The following is a 13,790-nucleotide window of genomic DNA, read 5'->3' as shown; positions in this document are numbered from 1 at the left end:
ATGCAATGGTTATGCAAAAGTTATGCAATGTCCTCAGAATTTCTCTGTCACATATGTGGACTGACAATTGGGTGCTTCAGCTCCTCAAAAATGCTTTTTTTTTTTCCCCCCACATAAAACTAATTCACACAGAACTCTTATTGAGAATACAGTCTGTGTAAACAACCCCTGTAAGATTTATATAGTTAATGCCATTCATGCAGATCTAGAGACAAACTGATTCAAAGGCATTCTATTCAACTATAGGCGTCTGTCTTTCCAGTGACTACAGAGGTAGGCTACAGCATCCACACTGCTCAAGTAGGAGCATATTCTCCTAAAGCACAAACATGAATGTTGGGATGTTGAATATTATACTACTCAAAGGGATTTACAAAGAAGACAGAGCTAGACGCTTCCTAGAGATGCACAGCAAAAGGCAGTAGTCACAAGTTGTAGCAAGTGAAGATAAAAAACATAAAGGCTATAAAGAAAAGACATCCACAGAAGAGTGGTTAAGTACAACAGTTTGCCCACAAAGCTGGAGATTTTCACAGCTCAGCTGCCTGAGGCCCTGAAGTGAACTAATCTTTGAAGTCAGCATTACTTGGAGCAGGAGGTTGCACTAGGTGACCTCCAGCAGTCACTTCTAAGCCAAATTACTGACTCTAATCTAGCAGTGGGGGTCTATGAGTGATAAAGTCAAAGTGGAAATTGGTATGGACTATATAAAAAATGTACTGACTCTTCAAAGATTAATATCTTGTTGTTCACAGCCATGAGGAGCCACAGAGTTCATAGGTATTCTGACTTCCACTCAACTATGAATTATGCAGATAAGTACCAGAAAATGTCTTACGGGAAACTGGTAATTATCCAGTGCACAAATCAAAGACAGTGTAAGTACTGAAATGTTTTAAGAGACTTTTCATGCCTGGGGAGCTTTTTTTTTTTTTCTCTTCAAAGTCATGTACCATAGAAATTTTAATAACATTGCTTCATTTGTATGATTACAAAAAAGCTGCACTGAATTTCTTTAAACACCAAACAGCAAAAGATTTTTTTTTTTTCTTAAGGGATTCTTACTGTTGTAAGGGTCAAATATTAAAACCTATATTCTTGTCACTTTATTACACATACACAAGCATATGTGAAAAGATGACTCAGAAAAATGTTATTAAATTGAATTATAACATGAACACATGAAACTGCTCATTTTTTCAACTATTCTTCCCTCTTTGTCCTCAAAACATGGATGGCCTAATTACTGTGGTACATCCTAGAGACCACCATGAAAGCATAGTCCCCTTAGGGTATGCATGATGCTAAAAAAGATTCCTGCTCCAGAGGCTTCATAATCTAAGCAAAAATATGAAATGGAACACTTGTAGCTATAGTCTTTTTTAACTTTTCTAGCTTACTTCCTAAAAGGCAGTAAAGTGACAGAAAACCCTGGCAGGCAGCACAAATCAAGTTCTCTCCAACAACTGTCAAAACTGAACTTAAAAAGGCAAAACCTGTTATTTTTTATTTAAAGAATAAATAATATTTGATCTGACTAACCTGACAACCTGTGAATTTTATCCTTCTTAACATGGTCTGGGAATTAAAGAGTGTAATATTTACTTAAAAACAGGGGTTTACACTTTTCCAGACTTACTTTTTCAGCTGATGTCCCAGCCCAAATCTCTCTTTAGTAGAGATCTGAAATACATCCACAGTTGGAACTATGGAAAAAGGAGATATTGTAGATATATGAACTTAAAGCAATAATCAAGAACTCATGACCATACAAGTCATATTTAAAGACCCTTTTCTATCTGGACTTTTACTATAGGCAATGCCATTGAAGCAATGGTGAAAGCAGACATGTCATCTAAGTCCATGAAGAAATGAATGGCCCTTTTTGGAATATTAGACAATACAATTTGCAGTTTTACAAATGATTATTTTAGAAATTGAACTCCCCAAAATTTATCTCTTCCCACTAATTTGAATTACATAAATGTATCTCTTTTTTTAAAAATATTATGGAAGTAATAGCAGTATCAGATTAAATGTATCTGGAATAGTAATTCATCTCATCTAATCTCTTGATCTTTCTTCCAATTAAGTAGTCTTTACACACTACGGTTCCTGTGACTATGAAGAAAACCCAGGGAGGAATAAACTGAATTGACTAATATCTGGGGTTTCTTTCTGAGGGCATTTTAATACAAGTTTCATAATCATAATCTAAGTGCCTGATGTACGAATTCCAATGGCCAAGGATTACCCTGAATTTTCCTCAAGACTTGTCCTAATGTTAGTATATCCATATTCATCTGTCAGAAAATTGAAAGTGTAAGGGGTGAAGGCTGGAAATTAACTCCTGATATTACTAAAATCCTTTAATAACACTTACTAGATATAAGCGGCAGATGAAATCCCACACTTGTTGAGACTCTCATGTCCTTGAGGCAGGACAACAGCCAACACATATTACAAGCATGGATAGACTTTATACTTTGTATTACATAAGGAAGTAATAACTATAGTAAAATAAAAAGGAAGGAAAACAAAAAATCTGGGGTAGGTTCAAATTTCATTAGGAAAATAAAATAAGTATTTTAAAATCTATATTATTCTGATCACTCAGAAAGCCAGATTTTATTCAGAATGTCAAAGTCTATTCTTTAATTTCACTTTAATAAATTATTTTTTAAAATAAAATACAATATATACATATATAACCTGGCCATCCAATTTCACTTAGTTCAAAGCACTGTAGATACCCTTTCTCTAATGTCATTATTCAAATATAATCTCATCTTTTAAAGACAAACTGATGAATTTTTCAAAAGGGATAAATTATTTGATTAGGGGTAGCAATGTCTTTAGATTATCAAATTTAGGACAAATAGTAGAGGAAGAATATTTTCAATGAGAATCATCATTTCTAGATCAGCAATCTTAAAATCTGACATCTAGACTACAATTGTTATCTAAGCTCTACAGCCAGAGGAGACAGCCCAGTACCTCCAAAGGCCGATTCATCCTAATGTAAGACAGGTTTCTAAGGCCTGTGGGAGAAACTGCCCACAGGTACAATAATGAGATAAGGTATTAACTAGAAAAAATTACTATCTAAAATCAGGATATTAAACAGCTACAATGTGGTATATATACCTCCATTGTGCTTTGGAGTTTACTGCATTTCTGTTTCTTTTATCAATGAACAGAAAGTACTATGAGAGAAAAATATGTAGCATAAGGTTATGGCCCAGTAGTATCAAACCAACATAATTAAGGGGGAAGAGGAATACACAGAGAAAGGGTTTTGTTAACACAAAAGATGGTGGATCTCATTGTCCTTTTCTGGTAAATAAATAAACATGGCTGCAATGGCAGCTGAGCTCATAAAAGCCAGTAGCAGCAAAACACTTTCCTCTGGCCCTGATCTTGCCTTTCTCAGTACTCGGGCACTCCCACAATCAATCAGCTGCAGGACTGAGAACTAAGCTTCCCATTTTTACCTTGTCAATGGTGCAAAAGATATCTTGTTGCTACTTCTCATTTCACTGGATCATTTCCTACTGCATGCTGCTCTTCACACTTCACCCTCTCTTATTTGCTGCACTTGTTTAATTTTTAAATTACGTTTTAATAGAAATATTCTGAATACTAACACTGCTACCTGCTATGGCAAATACATATTTTAAGATCTGCATATTTACAAAAAAGATAGAAGCAATAAAATACTGACAAAAAGACCCAAGTCAAGCAAAAAAAAAAAAAAAAGTAATGAAATGATTATTTGAATGAACAGAATATAGCTTATAGTTAGAATCAGCAGACAACATAACCTATAAAAATAGTTCATTGGGACAGATTTTTCTAAACATATTATGAATGGAAATAATCTATTCATTTTCCAGAGGCAGAATTGTCCCACAGATACAAGCCTGAACTGACAGCTTGCACTGGAAGCCTCCAAAGTTAGGCAAGTCATGATCCAAATTACACACTTAGTTCTGACTTCCTATTGTAAAAATATATCTGAAGTTGACTCTTGCATATGAATGTTTCCAAATCTTGAGTCTCAGTTAATTCTTCATGAGTTTGACCATTTTTACTCTCATGATAAAGCTTTACTGATATAACAACCAGAGAGTAGGATGTCAACATAACATTTAAAATTCTCATTCAAATTTAAAGATCCCCAGAGGTCACACAGTAATCAGAAGCTGGCAGGATAATTATCACTGCCTGATTCTTCAAAGGTGCATGAAAAAGGGCATATTAATGTGCTGCACAGATCTGAGTATGTATATTTTATCAATGATATCTGCATCTGTGAAGATGATCCCTGATTTTCAAAATCAGGAAATCACTTATTAGAAACTGTTGATCTTTATTCCTTAACCCCTGGTTCCTAGGGGAAGCAGATGAATTTAAAGGATTTCAAGAAAACAAGTTCCAAAACTCAACCCATGAAAGTTTAAACTAGATGCCCATGTCATTATTGAAGGCCTAGCCATGCAAATGTATGGAAGCATAATTTCAAACCAGTAGTACTGCTCTAAGCAGTAGATTTAAGCACATGCAGGGTCAAAGATTTGGCAGTGAATGAGTATCTATCACCTAGTACATGGCTCAGACCAAGACACCATACAAGGCACATGAAGAATACACAGGTGACCAACCTGGACCATTTAAGTATTGTGTAAGTGAACAGTGCAATCGCACTATTATAGGCTCTGTGCGAATTACATCCCAAGCCACAGCAATTTCTTCCTAGTTCAAAATAAAAAGAAAACAACAGACACCATTAACCATCATGAGGAACCGTTGCATTTTGTCAGTCTACCTCAGGGTTGTTATAAACACAATCCATCCATTTACTCAGTCCTGGAATATCTACTCCAACTTTAAACTTGAAACTTATGACAAACTCGTGCCTGCTGATGCCCCTAAGAGCAGTGTTAGACTGCTTCCAGTTCTTGAGTATGTTCATTTAAATTGAGCACAGGATTCTACACAATATATCTGCAGCGCAGGCAGACGTGTTTCCATCTATTAAGAGATATTGCTTCAAAACTGAGAAGCAAAGGAACAAATGAAGATGGAAAGGAAACTCATCCCATAATATAGGGCAAAGGAAACGTTTGCTCCTTCCTAAGACTGGTTAAAATAATTCAAGCTATAATGAGATTTTCTTAAATTTTAGAAGAGCCTGAGAATTTATGTGCTGTGCTGACCTGAGAATATGACATATCTGTGCAAAAGCTAATGATGTCCCCAAAAGCACTAATTTTCATTCTGCATCTGGAGGACAGGAAGTTACTGCACAGATGGGTGAGGAAGTATGGAATTAATGGCAGCATAACTGTTACAGAAGCCATGCTGCCAGTTGACAGCACCACTGTCATGTCTCCTTTGCCACTCAAGCCTCTCCCTAATCAGCTGCAGATGTTGAGAAGCACACAGGAAAGCTCCAGCCAAGGTCTTCTTCCCTCCAGGACTCTATGAAGTGCTTTCACCTAACTAATATCCAGGATAGCAAAAAAAAAAAAAAAAAAAAAAGTATTTCATTTATATCAGTTAAAACATTTACCATTCACAAAGCATGTTTGAAAAGAAATACATATGCAGTAAATAAAAGCCTACAAAACATTCTAACAATGTGATCATAAAAGGAAAAGGAAACCTTTCCACTGAGTAGCAATCAATAATGTGACAGCCACTTGTGAAGATCAAGCCTCTGAAAAAGGGATGTCTAAGTGGTTGTCTAGTCTGATGTGCAGCAGAATTAAATAGGTATTAATGTTCATTATGCAATCCTGTGATTAGATTACTTACATCAAGAAAGCTAACATCAATATGCAGATCAATATCTACATCATCAATGGCTCCATATTCCCTGAAAGGAAAGAATTACATTACATTACAGCTCTTTAAGATACTCCTCAGCCCAGAAGTACTTATAACAGAAGATTTTACAAAGGATAATCTTGTTTGTAAAATCAGAATGGTGATAAAATACACATTTACATTTGGATCAATATTCCCAGTGGGTGACTGTCCGCTGCACTGAAACCTTCTTTCAGTAGATCTTGCTTAGATAGGCTAAATCTTTTTTCTACTAATTCCCCCAAATTCTCTCTCAATTGCTGCTATGTATTTTTGTCTCACTTCTTGCACAAATAAATCAAGAAAACAATAATGGCTACATGCTGCTCCTATTTATGACAAAAGAAAACCCTAGTTAATTTTCAAAAGTGTTTTAGGTTAACAACCAGCAACTTAAGGAGAGGCTTGAGATAAATCATTGACAACAAATACAACATAGCCCAGAGGGTGGCATATTATACCTGTGGTATTGCTTTATACATTCAAGAATTTATCAAAACATAAAGACCACCTTGTAATGTGCTCAAGGCAATAGTTACCTTTTTTATGTGTTACGTGTAGTATTGCTGGAATCTCCAAGGTGCAGATTTAACTTATGTTCATAGGTGTTTCATTGCTGTCTGAAATATTACATTTAAAGTGTGACTTTTCTGACTCGTTCTGATTGCCCTCCCCCAACATACTTGAAGACTTTGGAAAAATAGGGCTAGAAACTTTTCATATACCTAAATAAAAAAATACTTTCCTTTTCATTTAAATTACTTAAGTGGACAATTCTGTAAAAGTGTGCAATCACTCAAATTTTCACAAATTAGCTTCTAGTCAATAGGTTTTTTGCTTTACACTGCATTTATATGCTTGTTCTCACAATGACTTTGACATTTTTCTATTAAACTAGACAGTGCACAGTAGCAGTTGTGCATAAATAAGTTGATAAGGTAATTTTGAAATACAAAAATATTTTTGTGAATATAACTACCTTCTAACAAAGTGGCCTCTCAGCCCATGGTAGGACCTAGCTCGCACTGGAAATGCCTTGACTTCTTGTGAAATTTTGTGGAGAGAATCCCTTCCACCAAATCTTGGCATCCCAGTGGTTCTTAGTAAGGTCAAACCCAAAGTCTCTCTCTAGATCAGATACGTCCACACATGGCATACATGGGGCAGGTGAATGGCTGGCCAGGGCTGCATTACCTGGAGGCTTCCCAGCCACCCTTATGGCTGTTTCAGTCTGCTCACCCAGAGCCATAAAGGCACTTGCTGACCTCCTACAGCTCACTGAAGACCTTACTTTGAAACAGTGAAATTCTCCAAGTACTGAATGGATAGCCACTATGCTATACAATAGTAGCCTCAGATTTTTTTTGGTAAAATTTCCAGAAGATCCACAGAACAGATTGCTATGAACTCCTAAGTAATATTTATGAATGCAGGCTGGTGTTACATGGCTGAGATCCAAAAGGCTATGAGCAGGCATAATTATAAATTAAACAGAAACATAATTGAACTAACTAAAAAAAGAAATGTTAGTGGAAGAAAGGATAAGATAAAAATAAGTTTCAACTGTGGAATTTCCATACTCATTGAAATTCCTTTGCCCCCACTCCATTACCATCATAGAAAATGGATTTTAGGCAAATTATGCTGACTTTAGTTTTACTTCTCCAGGCTGAAAGGGAGGAAAAAAAATCACGTTTTTTTCCAGTACCTGAAGCTTATGGTCTGCTGCCTACAATGGTTCCAAGAACACATCTTGATTTTGAAGCTCCCAGAGGTCTTTTGTCCATCAATGCATAAGCAATGTAAATGGATACTGAAGAGTTTGGATCAGTCAGTCTAGAGGTCTTTCTCATGGCTATGGTGGCCAGGTATCAAAGGGCAGTGGTGAAAAGCATGCAGATATAGGAATTTCCCTTTTATATGTACAGTTGACTCCCTAAAAGCAGGACATTACTAAAAGAGGGTCAGCTGTCTAGGAAATACACATCTTAGTAGGTGACACTTTCAGACAGACGCTGCAGTCACAAAAGTGGAGCTGCAGGAGAGGGATGAAACTGAATGCTTAATGCTGTGTTTGTCATTTCCAAGAATTTATTAATATTTTCAACAGCAACAGAGTGGAAGACGCATGAAAGTTTTCCACATGCCAAAAGCAGTCATAGATGCCAATTTCTACTGCAGTGAGCCCAGGGAGATCACAATGCTTCCAATGAAACAGATGATTCAATAAATTAGATGCATTAAAGTTTTTGAAAGGTTACATATAATGTTTCAATTTTAGGAGACTGAGAGAGCCTATTATCAAGGTATTCTTAATTTCATAGTTATCAGTTTGACAACAAAACATTTATTCATTTGCTTGAATATCTAATTCTTTGCTCATGAGCAAGTGGGGTTCATTGTCAGAGCTTTAAACTAGACTAGAAGGGGGAGGAGAGAAATATCAGGCTTGCCCATGACAAGCTGTGGGGTGACACACCAAGGTTAGAGGGACAGGGTACTAGTGAGGGCCCTCAGCCTGTTGCTCTGAGACTTGCTGTGTATACTGGAGCACACTTGAAGTCTTATGGAGAGGAGCCAGGCACTCCTGAAGTAATAGGAGCCAAACAGGGAGCACTGGTGAAATACATCAATGGAATTAAGGGGTGCTCCTCTAAGAAGGTGACATAACCAACAGCCCAGCTGAAGTGCCTCTATACCAATGCACACAGCATGGGCAACAAACAGCAGTAGCTGGAAGCCACTGTGCTGCTAGAAAGCTATGACCTAGTTGCCATTACTGAAACTTGACAGGACGAATCCCATGACTGGAGTGCAGCTATTGATGGCTACAGGCTGTTCAGAAGGGACAGGCAAGGAAGGAGGGGCGGAGGGGTTGCCTTCTATGTCAAGAAATGGATAGATTGTGAAAAGCTGTCTCTGAAGAATAGCCATGAACAGGTTGAAAGCTTATGGGCAAGAATTAGAGACCGAGGAAACAAAGGGAACCTTGTGGTTGGTGTCTACTACAGGCCACCCAATCGAGGGGAGCCTATTGACAAAGCTTTCTTACTCCAGCTGCAGGAGGCATTGCGCTTGCAGGCTCTTGTCCTGCTAGGGGACTTCAGCCACCTCGACATCTGCTGGAAAAGTAGCACGGTGATCTGTAGTCAATCCAGGAGACTCCTGGAATGCATTGAGGATAACTTCTTAAGCCAGGTAATAGACAGCCCTACCAGAGGGGATGAGATAGTGGACCTGATGGTCACCAACACAAGCGAGCTCATCAGAGGCATCAAGACTGGAGGCAGCCTGCAGTGATCATGCACTGGTGGAGGTCGCAGTCCTGAGGGATATGGGACAGGCAAAGAGTAAAGTCAGGACCCTGAATTTTAGGAAAGCAAACTTCCAGCTGTTCAAGGAGTTAGTCAATAGGACCCCCTGGGAAACTGTCCTCAGGGACAAGGGAGCAGAACAGAGCTGGCACATCTTTAAGGATGTTTTCCATAGAGTGGAAGAGCTCTCGATCCCCAGGCGTAAGAAATCAGGAAAGGAAGGCAAGAGACCAACATGGATGAGTTGAGACTTGCTGGCCAAACTAAAGGGAAAAAAGGAAATGCACAGGCAGCGGAAGCAGGGTCAGGTATCCTGGGAAGAGTATAGGGACGCTGCCTGGTTGTGTAGGGATGGGGTCAGGAAGGCCAAGGCACGGCTGGAGCTGAACTTGACAAGGCATGCAAAGAACAATAAGAAGGGCTTCTACAGGTATGTCAGTGTGGTGTTGCATCTCATCCCCTCCCCTGGGCCGCACTATAGTCTCAGGAATCCTTGTTAGGCCTTATCCTCTGTGTAATGAATTAGGTTGTTCAGTGTCCCTTGACTGTACTAGCAACTTTTGCACAGCTGAGGTGGGAAATTGCACTGGCTGTACCAGATACATCCCTTATCTGAACAACAACACCTGCTAGACTTGAAGCATTCCTTATCTGGACCATAACATCCCTTAACAAGCTTGAGTACACTATTATGACTATGAGTGGTATAGTGCCACCGTCACTGGAATTTTGAGAAAAAATCCATTAATTACTGACTCAGATTGTGGCCAGGATGGAAAGTTACTGATGACTAAGGCCAATCTTCTCTGAACCTATAAACAGCAGTCCTAACTGAGGCCCTTTGAGCTCTCCTGCACTACAGTAGGTTGTGAACAGCATCTCCCTCTGGCTGGGACACCTCTCAGAGCTCACAGTCTCCCAAGCCTGTGATACTAGGGGGATTGTTGCTGAAAGCTGACGACGGGGCTTGGGCTGATTTTCCTGATTCTTGAGGCTCAACCCTTTGCCCACTAAGAAATGCAAAGTCACTTGGTGTATTTAACTGAATATGAGGGCAACTTTCAACAGGTATACCTTTGTACGTTTATATATATATATATATATACATCTATCTATTTCTGTCTGTGTGCATGTGTGTGTGAACTGATTTAGGTACCTCATAATAAGTATAGTATAAGTATTACCATTCTGAATCCATAGTTAATCCACTTTATAATTTCAGTAAATCCCATTTGATTCACTTTGTAAATGATATATTAGTTAATCATTAAGTGCTGCTAACATCCTATGATCAACCTCAAACTGTAAATGTTCCTTATATCCTTTTGACATAAACCATTGACCAAGTCTGAGACTAGGATTGGATCTAGCCACACCTAAGCTCTATAAAGAGTTTAGAAAGCAAGGGGGTCCATTCTGAACCTCATGACTCAATGGGGAGGGTCTCCCTTACCCTTTTACGTTTTTAGTCTCTGTATAAATCATTCCAGCTTAATTTTAATTTTATTCTTCTTTGTGTGATTTATCTATGTAGTAATAGAGTGTACCTTGCCATCGAACTTTGTGAAGTCTCCTTTCACCAATTCTTATTAAAACTTTTTTGCTCATACCTTTGATGGTGATTCTTTAAGCAACTTAACCTAAACTACTCATTTGTGACAGTCAGCCAGAAAAGGTCAAAGATAGTCAACCCCCACTGATGAACATGACTGGCAAACCGGTAACAACAGACAAAGAGAAGGCCAGGCTACTCAACAACTTTTTTGCCTCAGTCTTCTCTGGAAACCTCTCTTCCCACAAGTCTCAAGCGGATGGACTGCAGGGTCTGGGGAAGCAAAGTCTCTCCCACTGTAAGAGATTAGTTTTGAAACCACCTGAGGAACCAGAACATACATAAGTCTATGGGACCTGACAAGATGCATCCCAGAGTCCTGAGGGAATTGGCTGATGTAGTTGCCAAGCCACTCTTCATAATATTTGAAAAGTCATGGTAATCAGGTGAAGTCCCCAGTGACTGGAAAAAGGGAAACATTGCACCCATTTTTAAAAAGGGTAGAAAGGAGGAACCTGGGAACTATCGACCTGTAAGCCTCACCTCTGTGCCTGGGAAGATCATGGAACAGACCCTCCTAAAAGCCTTATGAGGTTCAACAAGACCAAGTGCAAGGTCCTGCACCTGGTTTGGGGCAACCCCTGGTATCAATATAGGCTGGGGGATGAAGGGATTGAGAGTAGCCCTGCAGAGAAAGACTTGGGGGTACTGGTGGATGAAAAGCTGGACATGAGGTGACAATGTGTGCTCGCAGCCCAGAAAGCCAATTGTATCTTGGGCTGCATCAAAAGAAGCATGGCCAACAGGTCAAAGGAGGTGATTCTGCCCCTCTACTCTGCTCTGGTGAGACCCCACCTGGAGTACTGCATCCAGCTCTGGAGTCCTCAGCTTGGGAAAGACATGGACTTGTTGGAGCAGGTCCAGAGGAAGGCCACAAAAATGATCAGAGGGATGGAACACCTCTCCTATGAAGACAGGCTGAGAGAGTTGGGGTTGTTTAGCCTGGAGAAGCTCCAGGGAGACCTTATTGCGGCCTTTCAGTACTTAAAGGAGGCTTCTAAGAAAGATGGGAACAAACTTTTTTAGCAGGTCTTGTTGCGATAGGACAAGGGGTAATATTTTTAAACTAAAAGCAGGTAGATTCAGGCTAGATATAAGGAAGAATTTTTTTTTACGATGAGGGTAGTGAAACACTGGTACAGATTGCCCAGAGAGGAAGTAGATGCCCCATCGCTGGAAACATTCAAGGTCAGGTTGGATGGGGCTCTGAGCAACCTGATCTAGTTGAAGATATCTCTGCTCATTGCAGGGGGTTGGCTCATGTGACCTTTACAAGTCCTTTCCAACCCAAAATATTCTGTGATTCTATGATTTCCTAAACCCACATACAACTATTTGGATTTTAATTCCCCAGGTCCTTGAAATGTAATGAATTTCCACTTAATTTGAAAAGGTCTAGTACACCACAGTTGTAGACATGCTCTCTCCTTAGACTAAAATAACAGAGCTTATTGTTTAGAGGTTAATGGGAATTGTTACTTGGATTATATGTATGCCTAAGGTTATTATCTTCTCTGTATTTTATTACTTGGTTTGCATGACAACTTTGATATTTTCTTTGTAATACATCTGACAGGTCTGTTCCATCTTGCCTACCTGTTATTTTTATGAAATTATTAAGATTACGTAGATGGAAAATGAAGTTATAAAAGTCCTGAAGTATATTAAAAATATTATACAGCTATGCCCTATGGCAGAATCATGCACACTCATACATGCCCAACAATTTTTGTGTAAGTACTCTTTGCAATCCACCCTTGACTGAGGTTCCACCACTTCTCTTTGTAAGATTATTTAGTTTCCCACAATTAGAAAGCTTTTCTAAAATCTAATCAAATTCTTGTTTGTTGTTAACAAAGATAGTTTCTTATTGTCTCTCATGATGACAATAGAGAATGTTTGATCACTCCCTCTATCTAAAAACAGCTTTATCTTTTGAAGAACTGTTATTATGTCCTCTCCTGTCTTTTTTCCAGACTAGACAAATCCAATTCCTTCAGTCTTTGCCTAGGGAAAACATTTACAAAATCTCTTATCATTCCTTTTGTTCACCTCCAGGGTAAAAGATGGGATATGACAGAAAAGTTCAACAAGGGTTTAAAGTAATGCTGAACGGTAATTTTCAACAAAATACAACAGTCTGATCAAATACCTACTGAACTGCAAAAGACAATGATGTTTTAGAACAGGCTTCCAGGGCTTGTTCTCAGCATAGCCAGTTGTATCTGTGCTCAACCACAAAAAGAAAAAACAAACCCAGCATTATTGCTAGCCAGCAGTGCTCCTTCCTTTTGCCACAATATACAGAAATCATCAGAAGAGACTTGTGTTTTGGCAGTGAGAGAAGGTCCACATGGAAGTCAGTCTCCAAAACATTAAAGGTTCCACAATACAGAAGACTCAATGACATACCTGAGAGATACTGCATTAGGTCCATAGATCTCTCTTACTGCTGTCAAATCAGCTTCCAGCTGTGGATGCTTGTGAAGTTCTCCATCATAGCTAACCTACCAGGAAAAAAATATTCTAGGAGTTCTTATTTATTTCATTACTGGCACCTAATCCAAGGTCTTGAAAGTTCCCCCTGCAAAATATGCCGCATAAAGATTCCTTAATGCCATGCTCAGAAAGTACACTGTGTTGATAAGCTGAACCAATGAGGTGGTCTAGCTCTCCTAAGCAATGCAATTTGCAAAGCAGGCACTTCTCCATCAAAATTCCAGAGTCCTGCTCCTGCTTGTGGGAAGAGAAGCTGCAAAGGACTCATCCCTCTGTCCTGTCTTGTCCTGGGGTCTGTTCTGGGCCACATGTGCATTTTAAAACTGGTAAGTAGGAGAAGAACCAGATCTCAGTCCAACTACTACAGGACAAAGGTTTGCTTCTTCTTGCTTGTTGTCACACTCTCACATATTTTAGACAGAGAATGACTTGAGCTCAACAAGGGATGCATGAGAATATACTATATACCAAGTGTCTTGTCTCAACATCTAAGG

At 39.0% G+C, this 13,790-nt stretch overlaps 1 protein-coding gene across 1 annotated transcript in view; it reads right to left on the bottom strand.

Moving 5' to 3' along the window:
- The window catches only part of LOC129734862 (protein mono-ADP-ribosyltransferase PARP8-like), a 160,065-nt gene that overhangs the window by 50,266 nt on the left and 96,009 nt on the right, over positions 1-13,790 (bottom strand). Inside the window, exons 7-10 of the mRNA XM_055700203.1 lie at positions 13,210-13,304; positions 5,821-5,881; positions 4,665-4,755; positions 1,640-1,706 (exon numbers count right to left, since the gene is read on the bottom strand). Of these exons, the coding sequence (XP_055556178.1) occupies positions 1,640-1,706; positions 4,665-4,755; positions 5,821-5,881; positions 13,210-13,304 (314 nt within the window). The remainder of the gene's footprint in view (positions 1-1,639; positions 1,707-4,664; positions 4,756-5,820; positions 5,882-13,209; positions 13,305-13,790) is intronic.

The sequence above is a fragment of the Falco cherrug genome (assembly GCF_023634085.1).
Source record: "Falco cherrug isolate bFalChe1 chromosome W unlocalized genomic scaffold, bFalChe1.pri SUPER_W_unloc_1, whole genome shotgun sequence".
Classification (NCBI taxonomy): domain Eukaryota; kingdom Metazoa; phylum Chordata; class Aves; order Falconiformes; family Falconidae; genus Falco; species Falco cherrug.
This window is presented reverse-complemented; position numbering and strand designations above follow the sequence as displayed.